Source organism: Amaranthus tricolor, chromosome 1 (assembly GCF_026212465.1).
Source record: "Amaranthus tricolor cultivar Red isolate AtriRed21 chromosome 1, ASM2621246v1, whole genome shotgun sequence".
Classification (NCBI taxonomy): domain Eukaryota; kingdom Viridiplantae; phylum Streptophyta; class Magnoliopsida; order Caryophyllales; family Amaranthaceae; genus Amaranthus; species Amaranthus tricolor.
In genome coordinates, this window is record NC_080047.1 from 3,807,937 (window position 1) to 3,832,465 (window position 24,529).

At 39.5% G+C, this 24,529-nt stretch overlaps 2 protein-coding genes across 2 annotated transcripts; both read right to left on the reverse strand.

Annotated features, from left to right (window-relative positions):
- Positions 1 to 715: 715 nt before the first annotated feature.
- LOC130799626 (transcription factor MYBS3) lies at positions 716 to 7,279 on the reverse strand. The gene is made up of 3 exons (XM_057662783.1): positions 6,515 to 7,279; positions 3,474 to 3,682; positions 716 to 1,483 (listed from the first exon to the last, which is right to left on the reverse strand). The coding sequence occupies exons 1-3, from the start codon at positions 6,882 to 6,884 to the stop codon at positions 953 to 955; spliced, it is 1,110 nt and encodes a 369-aa protein (XP_057518766.1). The 5' UTR covers positions 6,885 to 7,279; the 3' UTR covers positions 716 to 952.
- Positions 7,280 to 21,340: 14,061 nt separating this feature from the next.
- On the reverse strand, positions 21,341 to 23,938 carry LOC130815609 (uncharacterized). The gene is made up of 2 exons (XM_057682120.1): positions 22,895 to 23,938; positions 21,341 to 22,807 (listed from the first exon to the last, which is right to left on the reverse strand). The coding sequence occupies exons 1-2, from the start codon at positions 23,936 to 23,938 to the stop codon at positions 21,341 to 21,343; spliced, it is 2,511 nt and encodes an 836-aa protein (XP_057538103.1).
- Positions 23,939 to 24,529: the final 591 nt, after the last annotated feature.

Here is a 24,529-nt window from a genome sequence, read left to right on the forward strand (position 1 = left end):
TGAAACAATTGATGAGAGTTGCTTGATCAAAGCAACAAGAAAAGAAGCAAACTGTGAGTGGCTCGACCAGGCACTTGATCGAGCAATGCCTAGCTCGACCGGTCGAGCGATATTGGCTCGTTCGAGCAGAATGCCTAGAACAAGTCAGTAGCTTCACTGGAAGCTCGCTCGATCGAGCGAGGTAGTGGCTCGATCGAGCAGTAGTCCAACAGACTACATTGGATCCTGTTTTTGGTCAGAATTTGTGGTAATTATGCAATAATGTGGTGCAATACTGTAATGTTTATTGTTATAGTTATTCGGGGTGTTAAATGGGGTGTTAAAGGTACTTTATGGTGAGTAATTGAGAGGTTCTAAGAATGATACTCACCTTCCACTATAAAAGGGAGTATCATTCATAGAACAATGATCACCACGAACACATTTTGAGAAAGCTATTACTTTGATTGAAACTTGAGAGTGTTCATTATTGTTCTAGCATTTTATGATCTTGAGAGATTGTTCTTAAGATAAAGGGGTTGAATTTCAATATAATAAAACTACATTTGAGGAGGAGGTATCCAAGATACCTCATAAACATTTGCATTATATTTTTCGTTTGTTTTTCATTGTTAAACCTCTTTGAGGCTTGCATTTTCATCAACATTGCTTCATTTTCTAATCTATTTGAGGAAGGGAGAAGAGGGGGTTGAAACCAGAAAAAGAAACATCAAGATGATGTACAAAGAGGGGTATTTACTTCCCTTTTCAGTTCTTGTTTTCAATTATCTAAAAAAATTTTAGTTTCCTTACAGGGAAAAAGAATGTAACTAATAACATTTACTCTAACAAGTTCAGAGACAAAATGACATAGATATTCAGACCCTAACAAGCATCCTATTACCCATCTACAATGAAGATACATTACACGGGACAAAACGAAAACTGGAACACCCGACTTTCCTCAAATCCATCATGTTGCTTGAACTGGACTATTCTTACCTTCATTTACGTCAGACTTGCTAACGGCAATCGGAACACTGACATGGAATGCGGATTGTCGAGATGGAGAGCCGAGAAGATTTAGAGAGAGTTGCGGGGGAACTATATGGCTATTATTTTCAGTCTCACTTAGATTGAGTTGGGAAATTCCAAGTTCATCGGCATTCACAGGATCCTTACGGAGCACTGGGGTTGGCTTCAGGACTTGATGTTGCGAGGTTTCACCCTTATTATCTTCTTCCGGATGGATAGCTTGTGGCCAGAAGGAATGATAGTGAACGGGTACAAAGAATGTGGGAATAGTAGGTGTTAGGTTGGTTTGAAGTGCCAGTGGCTCGTCGTTTTCTTTAACTTCTTCTGTAGATGTAGCTTCCATGGGCTCCGTCTCCGTACAAAGGGAGAGATCTAATGATGGCATTGAACTTGTATTTTCGGTTTCTGTAGGCTCGGACGGAAGAGGAAGCAATTGGTCTTCAGGAACAGTCTCGGGCTCTTCAGTTACCTTGAAAAAAACGATATGAATGAGCAGACCAAAATTATTATGTACACCCAGATGCAATTTTGAACAAAGTTGTAGTCCCTACTATCCTTAAATGATAGGCTACAATTTTACATCAAACAATCCTAAAATTTCAAACAATTTCCAAAGTACAGTAATTTAAACCTACATTTTGCCACTATCTGTGATGGCACCCTTCGTGCTATACTATAGCGGAGATTCGAAAATTCAAGTAGCAGAGCAATTAAAGCATTTGAACTTAATTAATCCGATAAGATGTCTTGAACACTTGCAGCAGGGAGTAAAGAATTTGAGCAATTAGTGCCAAGAAATCAGCTGAATCAAGAAGATTAAAGACTACACATTTTAATTCTTGTTATGGCTAAAACACGAGGTAGTATTATAATTTATAAACCATTATAAAGGACAAAAGGATAACCGGAAAGGTGTCATAACTTCCAAAACTATACATAAACCAAAATCCTAAACCCCCAAATCAATTATCAAGTTCAAACCCAATTTAATCCAACAATCCCATCCACCCAATCACAATTAATTAATACATAATCCAATAAGTTCATCAACCCAAAATCTCCCATCAATCATAATATTTCATCCACATGCAACTATGACTCGATGTTCTCATTGAACCAATAATGGCCATAACTCCTGCACTTGCCCTACTCGTAGCAATGCCGACACCGGCACAAACTCCTTCTCCAATAGCACCTCAACCAATGCCGTTGGCGGTGGGATTATATTATTTGGGGCAAGATTAGCAGATGGTTCATTCTTGAATAAAAGTGCAAGCATGGGGAATCTTTCTCATCATCACTCTAATTTTTTATCTCCCAAAAATAATAATACTACTTCTCCTGATCCTGATCCTGATCAAAGGATTTGGAAAGCCTCAGCCAAATCTCGTACATAATCAGCAAATACCAGAAAGTTTGTTCCCTTACACCTATGGAAGAACTTCAAAAGCATGACAAAGGGATTAAGGTGTCAAGATTCTGACCACTACCCTGTTAGTCTCATTAATGCAGTTTCGGTAGTTAAGACATGTAGTTCGATAGATCTGTCGGTCTGAAACAGCAATATATCAGCTTGCAGAAGGGTCCATAAAGCACATACACTCCTTGGAGGTTCCATGTTCAACGTGCAATACTCAAAGACATGAACAAATTTACTATAGACCTGTGCCTCGATGCCCATCTTTGTGTCCATCTCAAATCCTCCATGCAAAGATACACTTGCTACAAAAGTACTAGACCTTCAATATTCTGTATATTTTGGGATTTCTTAAACTGAACAATGATACAAACCTAAAGGCAGCAAGGCAAAAAAAGATCGAGCCTAAGGATCACCAGTCACCAGTGGACTAGATACATTTTTTAAAAAGATCTCACAAGGTGAGCAACTGTGTAGGTTTGAACTTGACACAGGTATGGAAAATTTACAAACTATGAAAGAATAGCTTCAGCATTAACAAAAAAAAAAAAAAAAAAAAAAACAGAATAGACAACAAAGCTCCAATAAAACAGATTGTGCGCCTGTCCACATCTCATGTCTGTTTTTTTAGCATATGAATCAACAGATTAGACAACCAAGCTCCAATGATACTCAAATACTCTAGTCTCCAAATTTACCAGCCTTGCTTATATTTAAGTGACATCTCCAAATCCAATACTCTCATCGTCCCAAAATAAAAGCATTATTTTACTTTCTATTTCTATTTAGGGTCCTAGTCTACTAGACTTAACTTGTAAAAACTGAGTTGAAATATTTTACTAATGCAACTAAACTGAAATAATTGATTAGTGAAAACATGAGAAAGTGGAGGGATAAATTGAACTGATATGGTCCAACTCAACTAAAACCAAGCCAAAGTCAAAATAAATTAATGATCGGTCGGTCGAAAATGGCAAAAAATGGACTGTCAATAGTGCCTTATATGCACATCATAACCATCACAAACACACAGGAAACTAACCATATCAGGAACCATGTCAAAAAGGCTTGATCTCCTCTTTCTACGAGTGGCATGACTCTGTCGGATGAAATACTTTTGAGCATGACTAGCCACCTGGGTAGGAGTTCTTGACACCACATAGTTGCGAGCTATCCCTCTCCAATCTCCCTTACCCAACTTCTGAAGACCAATTAAGAATAAACGATGCTCATCCTCAGTCCATGGTTTACCTGAAATGTATATTAATTGATAAAAATACAAGCAAAAAGTTATAGTTTAACCATCATTCATATATAATTATCTGCAAGGAACTACACTACATATCAGCTGTCAGCAAGTATAATCATCTAAAAAGAACAAAAGTTTCTTCCTAGTTCTACAATTTTTAATTCTTCACAGAAAGAAAGGGATAACAGGTAGCCCATATAATTGGAGCTAGGGAGTAGGCACAGACGGCTGGTCTATCATCACCACAAAACAGATTGTAGGGAAAAAAAAAAAAAAAAAGGTACATAGAAAAACTATTAAAAAGAAGGGGGAAAACAATTTTGCATGCAAGCTAACTGAAACCAAGTGCTTAATCTTCAATACAATGTAGTTGAAAGAAAAAACTACAGCAAATATAATAGTAATAAAAAAATTTAAAAAGAAAAAACCTAGAGCTCTTGTCGCCCATAGGCAAGAGCTGCCAAAGCCCACAGGCTAGGCTTCATTCTTTTCACCTTAAACGTACCTCGTCTTAACTATATAAGCTGATATGAAATAATCTCAGCTTATTCCAAATGTGAGTGAATCTGGGTATTTTTTGCAAAAACTTAGTTTAACCTTAAGTTTCCTAAAACGTAATTTTATGATGTGAAAAGAGTAAAGATTAAAACACGTTACTATAAGATCAAACTTCAGGTGTGGCATACTCAATTGCAAAGATGTCTCATATGGACATCTCGTTTCCTTAAGAAGAACAAGAATCAACTAACTTTCTATGAGACTTCAACACCGAGATGAAAGCCGACAAAACACTATTTTAGAAAATGGAGCTGTCTGCCATCTGAACATATATGAGAAATATGTCTAGCGTACTCCATTTAGCTTACATGAACAAATAACATAATCCTGAGTCCTTGATGAAAAGTTAAAAACAATTTAAAGGGAAAAGCACAACCATTGAAACGATCATCAACATCAGCAAAGACAATCCCAGTCCGTGAACACAACATAATTCCAAAGGTCAACAGACACCAAGCATCCATAGTCAGAGTTAACATATAGAAGAACATTTCATAACAAAATAACCAAACTGAGGGATCTTCAAAGCTCAGTTCAACATAGTAGAGAAGTAGCCAGCTATATGCTTACCAATCACTCACATGCAAATTCACAAATCAGAACATATTCAAAGCCTAATGTTTGAACAATGTGAGACATATCTGACCCCAACTATTCAACATGGTATGCTATGTACTGCCTGTCCTACCAATATCCAGGGCATTTTGGGTCCACCCAACAACCAAACAGTTGATATTATCCCCTGAAATCTCCTCTCCCCTCCATCCCCATGGTATGCATTAATATGCAACTCGTATACTAATCCAAACATACAAATAAACTACAAAAACACATCTTCCTACAAAGTGCATTAGCAAGTTCTTATCATTGTTAATCTTAACAACCACTTAGAAAGGACTTAACATACAATCAATTATGACCACAAAGCCCTGGTTAATCTACAAAGGTACGTACTAAGAACCCACAACACACTTCTCAAAAATATTACTTAAAGGACCCAAACTAGATGCATTCATATGCAGCTCGTATACTCTATCCAAACATATAAATAAATTACAGAAAACACATCTTCCTACTATAGTCCATTAGCAAGTCCGTATCATTGTTAATAACAGCCACTTAAAAATGACTTGACATACAATCAATTACGAACACACAAACCATGTTAATCCACAAAGGTACGAACCCACAACACAATTCTCAAAATATAAGTTGTTAAAGGACAAAAACTAGATGCATTAATGAGACACCAACCTCCACAATAACAAAACTCAAAATTAACAACAGACAAAATACGACCATAAGTTTGTACTGATGTACAAAGTAGTTCTCCTTGTGCACACATACATACTACTAATAAACTAACCTCCGTCAATAGAGTTCAACTAGGATAAAGGGCTATCCATAAACTCTGATAGTAGGACCACAACTATTCTGTATTATCAAAAAAACGTGACCGTCTAATCCCCTTCGAAAATGGATGCATAATGTTGAAAACCACAACAACCACTACCATCCTACTGTCAAACAAATCCAATACCTGAATATATTACGTGGAACATCGGTCCACCCCCAAAAATATGCCAAAATTGATCTCTTAGCTATATCTATACACTATTTTTCTCCAACACCCATTTCCAAAGTTTGGTTTCTATGCACAAGTGTAACATGTAACTTCTCTACACCCCAAATGTCAAGCTTTCCTCTCAACAAATATCCTTTTTATGTGTTTATTATTATTATTATCTACACACAAATTACCCCAATTCATTATTAAGTTAAGTAAAGAATGTCCAATCAATGCTTAGTATTTCAATTTTCATTCTCTTATAAGCTTAATATTTATTTATATTATTGAAATTGACAACTTCAATAAACATTAAATAGAATTACTATCCAAATTACAAGAAACAAACTCCAAAATACAATAATCAACTGTAAACATCATGAGTAGTCACCAGCTTCAACAAGATATAAAACAAAACCAATAAATAATTAAAGTTATATATCCACTTGCTTAGAAACCCACATCACATATTTAAAAAAAAAATAAAAATGAAACCCACATCACATAAGTTGGCTGTATCCCCAAAATCACATAGAAACACTAAAAATAACACATAAAAACACAATAAAGCAATCAACATTCACCACAAGACTATTAAAATTTCAAAAAAATAACCACAAACTAATCAGAAAAAAAGGAACCCACAAAAATATTTCTAAACATGATCCAATTAATAATTCAAAAAAAAACAATCCTTAAAAAATCCTACCTTTTTTCCTCTCGGAGCGACGATTAGAAGAGCAAGAAGCATGATTAGGATCATCAGAAAGATACCCATCAAGACGAAGAGGATCAGACGAAGGAGAAGTAGTATTATTATTATTGGGAGATGAAAAATTAGAGTGATAATGAGAAAGATTTCCCATACTTGCACTCTTCTTCATGAATGAACCATCTGTTAATCTTACCCCAAACAATCTAATCCCACCCCCACCCCCGCCGCCGCTACCGCCACCTCCGCCGGCATTGGAAGAAGTGCTATTTGGGGAGGAGTTTGTGGCGCCGGCGGCGTTGCTACGAGTAGGGCAAGTGCGGGAGTTATGGCCATTATTAGAGCAATGAGAACATCGACGAGTCATAGTTGCATGTGGATGAAAAGATTATGATTGATTGGAGATTTTGGGTTGATTAGATGATTGGTTTATGTATTAATTAATTATGATTGAGTGGATGGGATTTTTGGATTAGATTCGGTTGGAATTTGATAAATTGAATTGGGTTTTAGGATTTTAATTAAAAAAAAAAAGGGAGAGGAAAAAAGAGAATTAGTTTGTAAGAAGAGGAGATTTAAAAGGATTATAAATAAATAAAGGAGACGAAAGGAGAGGAGTGAGGAGAGAATAGAGAGGAAGGATAAAAAGAACGCGGTGCGTCTTGTGTGGACTATGGAGTTAATTTAACGTCCTCCTTGCTTCTTTTTTTTTTATCCTTTTTATTTTATTTTTAATTTTCTATATGAAAAATTAAAGATTGTCATTACTCATAACAAGGATTTAGATCGAGTTTAGTTAGACTTAAATTTTCCACTCAAAAAAAAAAGTTAGACTTAAAATTTCGAATTTTTTATTTTGGGCATATATACATTTAAAGTCAAGATTTAACTTTGTCGGATTTTAAATTTTGAAATCTGGACCATAAGGTTTAATGATAAAAATTTGAAAAAAAATAAGTTTATTTTCAAAAAAATTCACAAAAGAAGTTTCTGAAATTTGAATTTTAAAATAAGCGTCTTCACAAAATTAAGATCAAGTATTTGTTTGTTGTAGCTAACAATAAACAAAGAAAGTTGTCAAAAAGGTTAAAACCCTTTATTCCCCGTTATGATTCAAGTTTTTAAGACCCAATGAATCTAATTATGGTTCCGGATCTAAAAGGTAAATGGGTCTAGGTTCACACAGTATATAAAATGAGTTTGAATTAACCGGATTTAAGTCTGACATATAATTATCTACATTATAATTTCTATACTACTCAAAAAAATATTAAGTAAAAATGGTAAAAACATACTCCATCTTGTTCTAATCAATTATCTCATTTGTTTTGGCACTAGTTTAAGAAAAAGGAGAGAGACCACATTGGACTACATAGGAGAAGTGAGTAAAAAAAAAATAAGAGCAATATGTGAATAAGATAAAAAGATAAATTAAAATGTGTAGATGATAATTTATAAAATATAAATCATGAGCAAAAATAAGAATATACTAAATAAGACAGACTAAAACAAAAAATAGACTAATTATTTGGGATAAAGTAATAGAGGGTAACAATTAACAAACCATGGCTGAGATAAAAGCAATTGAAATGGTCATTCAAGTGGCTAAACAATTACTACAATGGAATAGTTGTTCAATAATCATTATGTACTGATACGAAAATTGCACTGAAAGGCTTCACAAAATCCATTTAAATTCATCACTAGTACATACCAATTCTTTTTTAGTTTGTTTACAATGTGGAGCATTCTCTAATTGGAGAAATATAAAAGAGATGCGGAAAGAAAAGAGGATCGAATCAATATATCAGACTCATTAGTAAAGCAAGCCCAAAATATTCATAATCACCTTCACCCATCATCATTTTTGTAGTATAGGGTTGTCGGAGGAATAAGGACAGTGAAAATCAAATTCAAAACATTCGCATTCAAAACATTCGCAAAAAAGTATCTTAAGTATTAACTAAGACAAACTAATCTTCAACTCTCTTTTCCTATCCCCTTGTCTCCTCCCTCCAATGAAGGAAATTTTTTGTCATAATCAATAAAATTTTTAATCTTTTATCTCTTTAAATTTACAGCTTTATATAAATTTAAATGAAATTTTAAAAAATTATTATGCAGTGAAGTTTAAAAAGTTCTTAATATTTAAAAACATTAACAACCAATTTGGTTAGTTGAAATAAATGATGGTAATGGGAATGATTTATAGTGTAAAATTTTATCAAAAGTTTCATATCATTCCTATGGTAATAAAACTTTAATCACAAAAAAGTTTATTTATTTACAAATTTTTATTACCACCTCTTCCAATAGTAATGCAATGAATTTTATGAAAAAAATGAGATGATTAAAGTTGAACAAGCAAGCATGATCATCAAGATAGTCAAGAGATTTTCTAACTAAAATTACACTAATTTTTCATTTCTATTACCACCTTCCAAACGAGCTATAATTACAACACTATCATGGTTATTTTAGAAAAAATAGTCATAGACACCAAATATGAGTCATGCAATGAGCCAATGACAATACATGTGATGGATATTATTATTTGGTCTTGACGGCTTTACATTTCACATTTCACATTTTACTGGAATGTTGAATGTAGGTCCAGCATTAATACAATACTTTACAACATGGAAGGTGCTTGCTGCTTGCCAATATGATAGAAAATGCACTTGCTTTATATTTTACTTTTACATTACTTTTTTGGGGCCATTTAGAAATTAGCATTTTTATTGGTTTTTAGTTTTTGATTGGTCAAACAGTTAAAAAAATATGTTTTGATAATGGTTTTTAAGTTAAAAGCAAAAATTACTCGTTGTAGTTATTTTCATTAATTAGTTCTTAGCTTTTGATCTACATTTTCTCTAATAAATAACCAACATCTAACAAATAATATTTATTAAAGATCTATTAACAGTTGGCTTAAACAAGTAGCTCAAACAGTTGGCTTATTAGCTAATACTTTCAGTTGACAGATTTAGCTAACATCTCTAACTAACAATTATTTTACAAATATGTTCATCCCACTTGTATTGTAACCCAAAAAATTAAAATAAATAAAACTATTTCTATTTCACAATTTTGATTATATTTGGTATCTTACACGATGATTAATACAAGGAATCATGAAATGCTTTACTTCATGTTTTATAATTGGAATTAGAAATCAGAGATCTATTCATTTTAGATTTTATTATTTGAATAAGTAATAATCAAGAAATTCTAATATCCTCGCAATTTTCTATTAAATTGAAAGATCAATAAATTTGTTTTATTCATTTCTCACTTGATTTGAAAAAAATTTTAAAAAAGAAATATTTCGGTAATGAAACGAGGGAGTGCAAAAGACACTTAGAATACCTGGAGATAGGTAGAAGTGTGATCAAGAGGAGCAACTCGTGGGAGGAAGTGACTTGAATTCCTGCAAAACAACTCGTTAGCCTTGTCCGGGGGGTGATCTCCCGGAAAACCCCTCCGACGCTCAAGTTAGAACGTGGATATGAGAATATGGTACAGAATGAATACAAAAAGATGCAGTGGGGAATGTTATTGGATTGTTGGTAGGCTAGTGAAGTGGAGTATGAGCAAGGATGCTTAAGAGGATTATTTTCAGATGCCTCATCCTCTCTTGATGGTAGCCCCTATTTATAATGATGAGGAAGGGAAGTTACATCATAGAGTGGGAGTTGAAGATCATGGGAGACATGGGCAGTCCATTCCCATGGAGGAGGGATTACCATACAATTAAGGGGGAGTGGGAAGTTACCAAGCAAGGAGAACCATGCATTATGGGAGAGTGGAGGGATGAGTCAATTTGATGGTCATTCCCATATGGGAAGTTAGGGTTTTTAGAGATAATTGGCCCATGGGCCATTCAAGGAAGATGGGGAATCCAGAAAAGGCCCGTTGACCGAAAGTCAAAGTCAACCCAAAAGGTCAAGGGGTATTTAAGTAATATAATATGAATAATATAAATAAATAAATAAATAAATAAATAAATAAATAATACCATGACATTTAGCCCCACGCATGAAGGAGGATGAGAGGAATAGCCCCAGCGATCAGAAACATCTTTCTTTATGCGGAAAAATACGCGTCCGTCGGACTTGGTTTAATGAAGAAACATGATCGTAGAGAATACTCAAAAGCTCATAAGGAGTAATACGGCCACAATCTGGCAGATCTTCGGACGGATTAGGAAAATTTGGCTCGTAAGCTTCGAATCGACAGTTCACATGTCAAATTTCGAGTTATAATGGAGAAGTTATCGGCTTTTCAAAATAACCGCAAGAGATGCTTCAAAGTAAAGAAAAATGATTAACACCATAAAAGCCGCGGCTTCCAGCATGCCGCGGAATATCTTTGGCTATCCTTTTTATTTATCCTCGGAAGAATAGATGTGGGAGTCGGACCCCGATACGTGCCCCACTGATGTCGCGGAAGTCTCAGTACATAGAATATTTTTGAGTAAGGCAGCCCCCAAGGGGGGGTCCGACTTATCGACCTCACGGATCTCCAAGGTCCTGGGTATCTTCTTTTTATCAGGGCTTCGGGCCGGAGAGTAGGAAGGAAACATGATACCGCGGCATAGTTGAACTGACCCCCTAGCTAAATGAGCCACATGTATGGAAGACACGGCTTGAACATATACTTTGATTTTTATTCTTTACTGAGGTACTTAGGGGGGTCCGACTTATCGATGAAGCGGGGAATTTTTAAAACTTGTCGTTTTGAATTTCCTCGTTCTGACATACCCCCTTCTATCTCAAAAGACGCGGAAAGATTTCGTTAATTCCATGTCACGGATGACACTAAAGGTACGGAAGCATTTCTCCCGTACTTAGAATTTTTACCTTAACTGGGACCCTTTGGGGGTCCGACTTGTCGACCATTCGGACACCACAACACGGAATAATTCGCATTCATTCTGGAGTGTAACTCAGGGTCCGACTCATCGACCTTTCGGAATATTATCAATACTAGACCACAAAACATATCCATAACTTTCCTATGACGCGGAAGGGGCATTTAGGTCCGCATCTTCGATCATACGGATAAAGGCAGATTATACCATACTTAGTTTTTACATGAGTGTTCCAAGGAGTCCGACTTATCAATCATACGGACTCTGAAATATTTCACCTCATACATACGACGGTTTAGAGCAAAAGTAGTGTGGCATGGCGTTCGCCGTATCCATAAGTCGGACAGCTGAATATATAACTTTTCATACTTGAAATAATTTTCATTCTTGGAGGTGCAGTTTAGGGTCCGACTTGTCGACCACCCGGACGTACTCAAGTGTTGGAAGACTTAGAACAAATTTCCACACTCTCCCTCTCCTTGGGGGTCCGACTTATCGATCTCCCGGCTGTAGTTAAGAACTGACACTTTAAAGATTTTTCAATATTTCTCTTCTATTGAGAGTCCGACTTGTAGACCTTACGGAACACGTTGAACACTTAGAAAAATTCCCAACGATTTCCCCTCATGGGGAGTCCGACTTATCTTTTTCCCGGCTCTCGTTTGGGATTCTCTTGTCCATTTATTGTACTCAAGTCCCAAAGGCATTTATTGCTGTTATAAATAGGGTGGTTGGAACAGTTCCCTCTCACTTAATTTTCATTACTTCCTTCACATTTTTACATCGCTGGAAAGAGAAAGTAGAGAGAGACGCTCTGACAATCTTCATCCCTCCTTCAAACTTCTGACAAATTCTTGAAGATCTTCAAGATATCTGACAGATCTTCATCAAGTTTCTGACAAATCTCCAACTTTCTTTAAAGGTATTCAAACTTTTTCCCAGATCTTCGAATTTCTTCAAGTTAATCTTCAAACTGTTCTTAAATTTTTTCGATTTGTTCTTGAATTTCTTCAAATTATTCTTGAATGTTAGCCTAGGACATTGAATTCGTTTTATGAATTTAGTCTCTGTCCTTTACAAGTTTCGCCTATTACTTTATGATTCTTGTTAACATGGATGTCGCGGCTACTCAAGAGACCATAGCTAACTCAGACATCAACCCTACTAACTTGCCGGAGACTCCTTTGATAGTACGTAGACGTCTTAATAAAAAGGGGTTATTAATGAATGATTAGGACGAAAGTAGTTCGGTGAGAATTACCCCACATTACGAACCAGTAAAAGCCGGGGATGAGTCGTCTGTATCCCCTATATACCCTCCGGAGATTATGAAAACTGCTCCTTGGGAAGTGAGCATTGCTTTCTTTCCCAATTACTTGCCGCGAATAAATCCTGACCTGGAAGGGTTATTGTATGTAGATATGGAAAACCTTGAAGGATCAGCCGAGTCTTCTGGAAGGGAGAGTGCAGCGCCGGTTCCTCCTCCATTCTACATTCCAAACGGCGGGCCCCTAAACTACTTCATTGATTTACAGACCAAGAGAGATCTAGACAACCGTCGGGAAGCCATCTCTCAAAAATGGGGTTTGAAAGACAACATAAACATTATTACCCCGGGGAATTATGACACTGTTAGGTTTCCTCCCCCACACTGTATAGCTGTATACTTTCCCTCTTTTGAGTTAGGACTTAGGTTTCCTCTTCACCCTTTTTTAGGGAGGTGTTAGAGTTTTTGAACGTTTCAGTGCCCGAGTTATACCCAAACGCCTGGGGTTGTATGGTGGCATTTTTGATCTTGTGCAAAGTTTTGGTCGTGCCACCAACACTCACCGCCTTTAGATATATATTCAGAGCCCGCCTATGTAATTCTCAATCATACGGCTGCGGCTGGATAACTTTTACCCATCTTCGGGGACTGAAGATAGTCCATGACCTCCCTGATAACCAAAGGGGGTATAGGACTAAATTTGCCTACCTCTATAATTCGGAAGGATGGAATATCAAGACTTCCTTCGACATCAAACCCAACCTTTCGGGTTTCAATAATGGTATCCCGCAATGTTCTCTTAGCGACGCGGTGATAATCGAGTATGCAAAGATGGACGTTCAACTGGGAAGGAAACCCATGAACGTCCAGCTCAACTGGATACCCGGTCGTCCTGAGTTGGAGAATGAAAACCTCCTCTCAGCATTCGGTATCAGCCTGGCTATCGATCGGAGTAAGAGTTGTCGGACTTCTTCCTTCTTTTTCTATTATTTGCTTGCCTCTAACTCATGGTTTTTGCAGGGATAGCCAAGGAAAATCTTCGAGCAAAAGACCCGGAACTCATGAAAAAATTCAGTGTCATGAGACTTGCTCAAGGGGCCATCCAACGGCCCGCGGAGAAACCTCTACCTCTTCCGCCAAAGGTATAACTTTCTTCGTTCTTCCCGAACTATAGTGGATTTCTTTGATTCTTTCTAATTTTTTCTCTTATAGGATTCTGCAACGGCGGAGAAGGGGCTGGATGAAGTCCCCTGCGAAGAGGAGGCTCTCCGGCTCCTTGAGGAGAGGAGACAGGTCCATATTCCCGATGACTCTTAGAGGGTAATCCCTTCTAAGAAGAGGGAATCGAAGAAAAGGGAGAGAAAGAGAAAGAGAGTCTCTTCCTCTCATGAAGAGAGTGCCTCAAAAAAGGCCTCAGCGGGAACAACAATTATGTCAGCCGTACCTCTGCAAATGAGGTCGGTGGAAGAGGAGGTGGCTTCACCTCAAACCAAGGCGTCCCCTGTCCTGAGTCGGGGCAAAGAGAAGGTGGGGGAGTCGGCCGAGGCTCCTAAAGCGAAGGTGGAAGAGGTGTATCGTCGTCGGGAGGTTCTTCCTTTTCGGCACGACACCCCTTTCACCGACTTAGGCCATAAGGGCATGATAACCCGATTTAATAGGGCGACGTCTCACTTGATCAGCCAAGTGGATGTTGATCTATTAGATTCCCTTTCCCCCACCGATAGGGTCCGTCAACTCCAAGTTTCCGCGGCTGAGGTAACTTCCTTCCTCTTACATCTCTTTGAGTCTAACTGTTAGATTTTGATATATTCTTTTTGCAGGCTTTTCTGAGGTTGTCTTTTGAGCTCAACCTCAGTCGCCAAAGTGCCGCGGATAGGGAGACTCTGGCTGCCTTATCCTCCCGCTGCGATGAGCAGGACGAGGAGCTTCAAAAGCTCCGAGATGAACTGCCGGGTTTAAAGGAAAAGCTGGCTAAATGCTCTGAGCTGAAGGAGCGTTTAGTCAAGATTGAGCAGTGGCGGGAGAGGGCGAGGAAGCAACTGGAGGAGACCGTCGAGAGTCTGGACGCGGCTTCTAATAAATCGGCCACCCTCGGCCACGAAATCGGTCACCTGATGGATGTTCATGCTAAACTGGTTCATTAGAACCAGTGTCTTTTGGAACAGGTGTCGACTGATTCGGCCAAATTCAAGACTTTGCTATCCGCGGCTCGGATTTACAAGACCAGCTTAGGGAGACGAGCCCGGATAGCTAGGGATTGGCTCACTTCGGACGAACCGGAAGCGTCGAGTTTCTTAGGGAGTCTGACGGCGGAAATGGTGGGCACGGGGTCCACAATTACTGAAGAGAGGTACCGTCTGGCTGCCGCGGAGTTAGGCATTGACTTCGATTCCTTCAAACAAAAGGCATATCTCAAGGGGAACGAAGCTTTGGCCAACCTAGCTCCAATTTTGGACCGGGAGTCGGCGGTACTGGTGGACCCCGACTGGGATGTGGAGGAGGCAAGGGCTTGGTCGGAGAGGGTTGATGTCGCGGCTGAAAAGGAGGCGTTATGCCTTGATCTGGATCAACTAACCCTCTCCCCTCCTTCGACCTCGGGGGCCCCTGGAAACTTGGCGCTTTCCCATCTGGAGAGTTTGTGCCTAGACTTGTCGAATCTCCTTATTGATGAAGGAAGAAACCTCCAGGGTTTGTCCAAGGAGCTATCCGGGATTGAAGTGGAGCCGTTCAATGTTGAAGATTTTGTGTGCTTCACTCCCAGTCTTGAGGAGGGGGCGGCCGAATCTCCTCCGTTGCCGGCCCAGGACACAGAGGGGGACGTCGATGCCTTTTTGGATAATGTCTAGTCTTTGTAATATAAATTTTTGTAATTTTGACTTTTATAACCTTGAATAGAATTATTTTGTGCTTCGAACTATTTTGATGATAAATCATTCCAACGTATTGTTTTAAAGTATTTCAAATTTTCTTTCATCGGCCGCGGCTTCTCTCCCTCACTAGGCGGGAAACAGCCTTTAATAGATGTCACGGCTTGAACTTCAGGACCCTTATCAGAAGGTCCGACTTGTCGACGTTGTGGACAAGGAACATTCAGCTAGATATTTGGAATGATTTTTAATTTGGGACCCCAATCTGAGGGTCCGACTTGTCGATGTTCCGGTTGGGAAACATTTAGGCGAATAACTTTGACTATTTTTGTAGTTTGGGACCTTAATCTGGGGGTCCGACTTGTCGATGTCCCGGTTGGGAAACATCTTTGTGAAAAACTTAGAATATTTTTGAACTTAGGGACCCCAAACTGGGGGTCCGACTTATCGATGTCCCGGTTGGGAAACATCTTTGTAAAAAACTTTAGAAAATTTTTGAATTCAGGGACCCCAAACTGGGGGTCCGACTTATCGATGCTACGAACAGATGGTGAATGCTTCAAATGATTTTTGGTCTTGGAGCCCTATTCTAAGGGTCAGACTTATAGGTATCACAAGTTCGTTAGTGACTTAGAATAATTTGATAATGGGACCCCTCTCAAGGGGTCCGACTTATGAATATTACTGATTTAATAAGATTTGCAAAAGAATTTTACCAAATATTTGCGAACATAAGAGCCGGATAATCTGAAAATGAAACTTCTGTTTATAAATGATTGATAAGAATACAAATGACGATGACAAAAGTGATTTCGAATGACAACGCGACTGTTGTTGAATGAAGGTAGTCTCGGATTGATAATGATAAGTCTGTCACTGATGAAGCTGCTTACACTTGATACTAGTAACTGATTGCCCCTTGCAAATTTTATTAAATGAAGAATTTCTTTAAGTGGTTTCCATTCCATGGACGGGGTAGTTTCTTCCCTTTCATGTCTTCTAGTTCAAACGTTCCTGGCTTGATGATGCGAGTGACTTTGAAAGGTCCGTCCCAGTTGGCTCCTAACTTTCTTTTTTCAACAATCTTCCCAGTAGCTTCGACTTTACGGAGGACGAGATCGTTGACCTGGACACGTCTTGTTTTCACATGGCGATTGAAGCTACGAATCATCTTCTGCTTTTGGGCCATCGATCTTAGTAGTGCATTTCCTCTGGTCTCTGGAAGTAGGTCTAAGTTTGCTCTTTTTCCATCTTCGTTCTCGTCGTATGAGTAGTAGGTGACCCTTGTAGAGGGTACTCCTACTTCCACTGGAAGTACGGCTTCGGACCCGTACACTAAAGAGAACGGTGTGTGCCCCGTGGCTTCTTTTATGGTGGTTCGACTGGCCCATAAGATTCCAGGTAGTTCTTCATCCCAATTGCCCTTGACCCCTTCTATCTTCTTTTTGATACCATTTAGTATCTCCTTGTTGGCGGACTCGACTTGACCGTTAGTTTGCGGCCTGGACACAGAACTAAATCTGATTTGGATGTGGAATTTGTCGCAATATTCGATGGTGTTTTTGCTGACGAATTGCCTTCCATTATCCGTAATGATCACCCGTGGTATGCCGTATCTTGTGATGATGTTCCGCCATAAAAACTGACAGACTTGCTTGTCTGTGATCGAACTAAGAGCCTCTGCTTCTACGTATTTGGTGAAGTAATCAATAGCCACAATGATGAACTTGCGCTGCCCTTTTGCTGGTGGAAAAGGGCCAAGGAGATCCATACCCCACTTGTCGAATGGTAGGACGGTATAACACCCCAGAATTTCCGACCCCTTAACGAAACCAAAACCGTAAAAGACGGGAGGAAATTCGAGTGTTACATAAAAGAAAAATAAAAAGAATTTAGATAAACTTTGATTATTGACTTTAAAAAAAAATGAGTGAGTGGAAATTTTGGCAGCATCTGCCTTAAAACTGTGCTCCTTTGTAGAAAAACAAAAGTTAATTAAGAAGTTAATAAAGTAAAGGCACTAATGGCCTATCAAAACTATGTCACAGCGGAATGATTCGTCACCGGCTTCTCAAATCAACATGCCAAACATGGATCGTGGTTCCAGTGTCGACGTTTGCGTTTTAAAAAGACTTAACTCCTTAAAACCATACATAGTTATAGACTACGCAGCGGAAATACAAATACACGTGGGAGGACACAAGGCCTCATAACAAAACATATACAATCAAAATTTACAAAGGATAACAAGTGATTCAAAATCGAAAGATAGCGGTAAGGACACAGGTTATGCTTCGCCCTCATCACCTTTCCCAATGCAATGCAATACATAAGAAGCTCCAGTACCTACTACGCTTGTCTATGATCCTCCTGCTGCTCGACATTAGACCAAAGGCCAATGTGTCATAGCAGGACAATCATAGAAAGTCATCAACAACCAAACATAAACACAAACACGTACACGTCAGTAACTAGCATCAAATATAATAAGGCCAACTACTAGATAACATTATATTATAAGACAACATAAGACGATTTCATAAGACACCAGCACATGGAGTAACCGTTTATCGGCCACTTATACTTCTTAATTTCACTACGTGCTTCCTAACCCGAACCATGTTTTCTTGGGTAGAATGCAGGTCTTCACGCTCCTCTTTTTAAACATAACTCCTGCAAACACGTATAGTATCAACTCTACCAAGGCATTAACAGAATACCTAACGCATGACCTTATAAAGCTTGTCTATCTTAAGGTAAGTTTGATCATAGTCCGTAATACCCTTGAGGTAACTTAACTTAGGCACACTTCTCGCTAGCATAAACTAAACTATTCTATCAATAAGTAGATGTTCTATCAATGAATAAATATTCTATCAAAGAGTAAACGCTTTATCAACGCGTGAGCTTTCTACCAAAGAATGAACCTACTATCAATGAATAACTTTCGATCAATGAATAAATTTTCTATCACTGAATAGTTTTCTATCAGTGGATCTTTTCTCTACTTCCTGGCATAGTGACACGGCCAAGGGCGTTATCTGCCATCCGGCGCCCATTGGCAAAGTATGAGCTCATGCCCCCTCCAGCTGACCCTCTCGGGTCCTACCTTCAGAAAAAACCTAACACACTGGGGTACTAAACCAGTGAAGAGGCCACCATATTGGGGTTTGCAAGGCCCGCATGGTATCACCTCGGTCAAGGGGCGGTATCGGCCATCCGGCGCCCAGTGACCCAAGCATGCTCATACCCCCCTTACGGTGGTCCCGTCGAACCTCACCTAGGGGACTAATAAAACAACCGGACATAATCCAGTTAAGTCACGCCAGCCAATCATAATATAGTACCTTATCAGATGGGAATAACTTCCACTCTCAACTATTAATGAGCGCCCTGGGATAGCAGCGCGCCAAAACCCACTGAGCCACTCAATAGAATATAAAATTCACCTATAAAGGAGTCATTCTAACTCCAATTAGGCATAATCTAATTCTTAAATAAATAAGGGGGTGGTTCCCACCTTCTATTAACACTCTCATTCTCTAAGCTATTCTAAGCGCAAGGACTTCGTAGTCGATAGCTCTTCATATAAAGTGTACTCACTAATACTTCATAGTTTCAATACAATGCATATTATCAAAATAAACAATAATTTCTTAAAGAAAATTGCATATAAGGGTTATTACTGCGTGTACGTACCTGAAACTGCTACAATACGACCAAAAGTCACAATAATTAGCCAAGGTGAGGTTTTACGACCCTCTTATATACTGAGTACCTATACGAGTTTGAGATAGCAAACTAATAAGCCTTTTTGGTCTTATTTAAGAGCTACTTACTTTAAAAGAAATGACTCTACTGCCATTCAAACAAGTTTCAACTTGTGCTAACAAGTACGTTAGCCACACACAATGACTTTAATCCTAAACTAGCTTATGAACTAAAATATCATATTACAATTCTAACCACAACACAAAATTTATACTCAACTCTATATCAAGGTATGATCTAATGAGAAAGCTTCTAATTATATACTTTTTGCACTAGCATAACTTTTAGAAATTAGTAGACTTAAGCTCTATAATGCAATGTATTACACCAAATAATAATGAAAATACTCATGATGGTATTACTTTATATTCCTACATTATTCAAGTTTAAGGTGGTAACAATGAAAAGAAACAAGTTATTTAGATAAATCATAATAAATACAACTAAGTTTACGCAACTTACGACAACGATAAACAGAATCAACAATGTCAATCACTATTAACAACAATGACACCATGTTACTAACAAACAATAACCACACGACAACTAACAAATACTACTAATCATTTACAACCACCACAATCACTATCATAGTCAGCTACAATCATCACCATTACTAATTATCATAACAATAACCAATCGACTAAGTCTCAAAACAACTTTAAAGGTTATTAAATCATTCATCACAAATCATTCATCACACCACCAAAATGTAGCATAAATCCACATTATTAGTAATTTCATCTCTAAATCCCAAATCCTAGTCATTTCATGTTCAAAAATAACACTTTAATTTACTACCCATTAAGACTCAAAGAAACTAATACAAAATCAACACACAACCCATAATTTCAAATCAACCTTCAAGTCATGAACATGTTCAATTCATCAAACACTCTTACCCACAAAAGATTCAATGAAAATAATACAAGTTCAACCCTTTTCATTCACATTTCAAAATCCCAATTCATAAGTACATTAAATCATCAATCAAATTCTTGCCCATAACAAGATTTAATGACAATCATACAAAAATTCAGCACCAAACTTATAAACTTTGTTAAAATTGCAATTAGAAACAAGTAAGAAAAAAAATCAAAACAATGGAAGAAGTGGCTTACAATGGAGAAACTAGAAAAGGGTGAGGGTATAGGTGGTGTTGTGGTGGTGGTGGAGCACGAAGGTGGACAGCTAGACACGGCTGCTGCTTCCGGGAAAACCACCACGAAGGTGGCTGCCCTTGCTGTGGGTTCACGCTGCTGCAACAGGGAGGAGGAGGATGAAGCAGCCACTGCTGCTGCGTGTCGCGAGGGAGGAAGGCAGGGCTGCTGCTGCTACAATGGTCGCTCACCGGTGAAGGAAAATGCGGCTGGTGGTGGTGAAGAGAGAAGGCGGCTGCGCCCGTGAGTGAGGGAAGCGAACTGAGAGAAGAGAAGGAGAAGAGGAAGGAAAGAAAGTGACGGCTCCTTCTTGAATGTTTAGGGTTTCAACGGTTTTATACTAGTTATTTCTATTATTATGATTATTATTATTATTATTATTATTATCATTATTATTATTATTATTATTATTATTATTATTATTATTATCATTATTATTATTATTATTATTTATTTATTTTTTTTCATCTCGATTTGTTTTCTTACGAGACCCAACTAAGAGACTCACCTTCGTGGACTCACACATTTTAATAAAATAATCAATTTGATTCGAACCTCTTTGTTTGAGAAATCGTAATTATATTTTTAATATATGTATATAAGTTCACATTTAAATTCATATATGAAAGAAATTTATTAATTCAGAAATAATTTAATATAATTATAAAATCCCCAAAAGTTACTAAAATATTAATTAATGACGTCAGAAAAACTCGGGGTGTTACAGACGGCTTGCAAGACGGTCAAGTAATTAGAGGGTTTCCTCCCTATCTTTGAGTGATACTGACATTCAGGATACCGTAGGATCAACTCTTCCGCGTCTTTCCAGAGTGAAGGCCAATAATAACCACTCCTAAGGACCTTGCTAATGACAGTTCGCACTCCCTAGTGTATTCCGCATCCGCCTTCGTGTATTTCGCGTAGGATATAGTTTCCTTCTTCAGGAGCAACACATTTCAGGAGGGGATGTGTGTATGACTTTTTATAAAGCATTCCTTCATGAAGTTCGAACCATTTGGCCTTCTTCTGGAGCATTTTGGCCTGATTCTCGTCCTGGGGGAGCGTTTGATCTTGCAAGTACTTAACGTATGGCCCCATCCATGTTTCAGATCTGTCGATGGTATTGATCATGAAGTTGATGCTGGGGTTGGGGAGCACTTCCCAAATTATATCACGAGCCGCGGAAGTATCTGCGGAGCTGGCGAGTTTTGCTAGGGAATCGGCTTGGGCATTTTGGGATCGTGGAATGTGCTCCAACGTGAACTTATCAAACTTTGGAACAAAGTCCTTCACTTGCTGCAGATACATTTTCATGCTATCATCTTTAGCCTCGAATTCCCCGTTTACTTGCCCCACTATTAATTGGGAGTCCGAGAATGCGGCCAATTCTTTAGCCCCTGCCTCATAGCAGATTTTCAGCCCCATCAGTAATGCTTCATACTCAGCCTCATTGTTGGATGCCGCGAACTCAAATCTGACCGCCCTTTCCATGCGGACCCCGGCGGAAGACACAATGAGGAGCCCGGCCCCACTCGCCGATTGTGTTGAAGACCCGTCTACATACAATTTCCATTCACGATTAAGTTCAGCAGGAGGGGGGGAAGTGCTTTCAACAATAAAGTCGACCAAGGCTTGTGCTTTAATTGCCGTTCGAGGCTCGTACTCGATGCCGAAATCTGCTAGCTGGTTTGCCCAATCTGTGACACGGCTCGACTTGTTTTTCCCCTCAAGAATCTTTTTTAAAGGTTGATCAGTCCGGACAATGATCGGGTTGGACTGAAAGTATGGCTTCAATTTCCTGCTGGCCATCACTATTGCAAATATGACCTTTTCCACTTCGCAGTAGTTCCCTTCTGAGCCGCGGAATGCATGACTCACATAGTATATTGGGAGCTGCTTCTTTTCCCTTTCCGCCACAAGCACTCCGGATAACGAGTATCCGGAGACAGAGACATATAAGACTAGCTTTTCCCCGTTGATGGGCGAAACTAGTTTTGGCAAGGCCGATAGGTGCTCCTTAAGCTGGCGGAAAGACTCTTCTGCTTCCGCGGTCCATTCGAATTTCTGTTGCTTCATCGTTTTGAAGAAAGGCGAGCATTTGTCCGCTGACTTTGAAAGGAATCTTCCTAGTGCAGCTATACACCCCGTGAGCTTTTGTACTTCTTTTACGGAGGTAGGGGATCTCATGTTTTGAATGGCCTGAATCTTATCTGGATTTGCCTCGATGCCCCGCTCGTCTACCAAGAAGCCGAGACATTTTCCTCCGGTGACCCCGAACACGCACTTGTCTGGATTGAGCTTCATCTGGTGTTTACGGAGGGTGTTGAACGTTTCACGCAAATCCGCAGCGTGCTGAGTTGCATGCTTGCTTTTTGTTATCATGTCATCCACGTATACCTCTAAATTCCGTCCAATCTGAGATTGGAAGACCTTGTTTACCATCCTTTGGTAGGTGGCTCCAGCATTTTTTAACCCGAAGGGCATGACTTTGTAGCAGTAGACCCCCATGCTAGTAATGAAGGCCGTGTGTGTTTGGTCCTCCGGCGCCAATCGAATCTGGTGATATCCGGCATTGGCATCCATGAAACTTAGTAGCGCATGGCCTGCTGTGGAGTCCACAAGGCGATCTATTTTTAGAAGTGGATAGTCGTCTTTGGGGCAGGCCTTATTCAAATCCGTGAAATCGACACACATCCTCCATTTGCCATTTGGTTTCTTCACGAGGACGACATTGGATAGCCAATCGGAGTATTTGCATTCTTTAATAAATCCGGCCCTCAACAATTTTTCAACTTCCTCTTTGGCGGCCTCGGTCCGCTCTTTTCCTTGATGCCGCAGCTTCTGCTTTACTGGTTTGTGGCCTGGTCTTATGTCAAGTTTATGACACATGACGCTAGTAGGGATGCCAGGCATTTCTTCGGTGCTGAAGGCGAAGACGTCGCGGAACTCAGCAATGGTGGCCACGATTTCTTGTTTAATCGTACCAGGAAGATCTTTCCCTATCTTGACTTGCTTTCCTTCGAACATGTCTACTTCCTCGTATCTTTCTATGGGGCGAGGCCTTTCATGTGTGCTAGGGTTTTCCGTATATACGCTCATGACAGCGGGAGCGTCTTGGTCTTCCCTTTCCCTCTTGGCGGGTGTCGCGGAATGTCCGCACTTCAGAGTGTTTATAAGACATTGGCGGGCCGTTACCTGATCTCCCTTGAGGATGCCAACTTTCCCATCGTCCCGCTCGAATTGCAACAAGAGTTGATGAGGGAAGATTGCGGCTTTGATCTTGTTAATGAGGGGTAGTCCCATGATGGCGTTGTAAGGGAAAGTGAGATCCACTACCGTGAAACGTATGGGCAGGGACCTGCTTTCACTTCTTTCTCCCACGCGTACGGGGAGAATGATCGTTCCTAGCGGAATGACCTGACTTCCCCCAAACCCGATCAACGGCTTTTCTAGGGGCTGCAAGTGCTTTTCCTCAAACTTCATTTTTCTCAAGCACTCCATTGTAATGAGATCAGCCGTGCTTCCAGTATCCACGAGTACCCTTTTGACTTTTATCTGTCCGATTTTGAGGGTGACCACCAGAGGGTCAGTATGGGGCTGTTGCAGCGTTTGAGAGGTCGTGGCATCGAATTTCATGACCGGCCCGCTGGTTACGGTAGTTGTCGGTCTTTTCAGCAGAGTATGGACACTGTCTTTCGCGGCGCGGACGGTAGGATATTCCTCGATATATCCTCCAAAAATTATGTTGATGGTCCCTTGTGTATGGGAACCTTCGCACCTTGCCTCTTCCCTCTTGGGGGATCCGCGTCTTTGATTCCACTGCCTTCTGTTTGCTCCTCCCCCCGCGTCATAGTCCCTCTTGTTGAGGAACCTGGAAAGCTTTCCTTCATCGGCCAGTTGATGCAAAATACGCTTGAGTTCGCGACATTGGGCGAGGGTATGGCCGTGCTCTTTGTGGTAGTCACACTACAAATTGTAATTGCGCCTGTCGGAAGGAGTGGTAGTGGGAGGTGGAGTTGGCAACTTGTCGCGAACGGCAAAGAAAATATCCCTTCTGTTTCGATTAAACATCGG

Bases quoted from the DNA above. Each gene is read 5' to 3' on its own strand.
- LOC130799626 (XM_057662783.1), bottom strand. From the start codon at position 6,884: ATGACTCGTCGATGTTCTCATTGCTCTAATAATGGCCATAACTCCCGC. The intron at 3,683-6,514 runs GTAGGATTTTTT...TATACATTTCAG, and splicing joins TCGCTCCGAGAGGAAAAAAG to GTAAACCATGGACTGAGGAT. The intron at 1,484-3,473 runs GTTAGTTTCCTG...GTTTTTTTCAAG, and splicing joins TTGACATGGTTCCTGATATG to GTAACTGAAGAGCCCGAGAC.
- LOC130815609 (XM_057682120.1), bottom strand. From the start codon at position 23,938: ATGAAGTTTGAGGAAAAGCACTTGCAGCCCCTAGAAAAGCCGTTGATC. The intron at 22,808-22,894 runs GTAAACAAGGTC...CATGCAACTCAG, and splicing joins GAGCCACCTACCAAAGGATG to CACGCTGCGGATTTGCGTGA.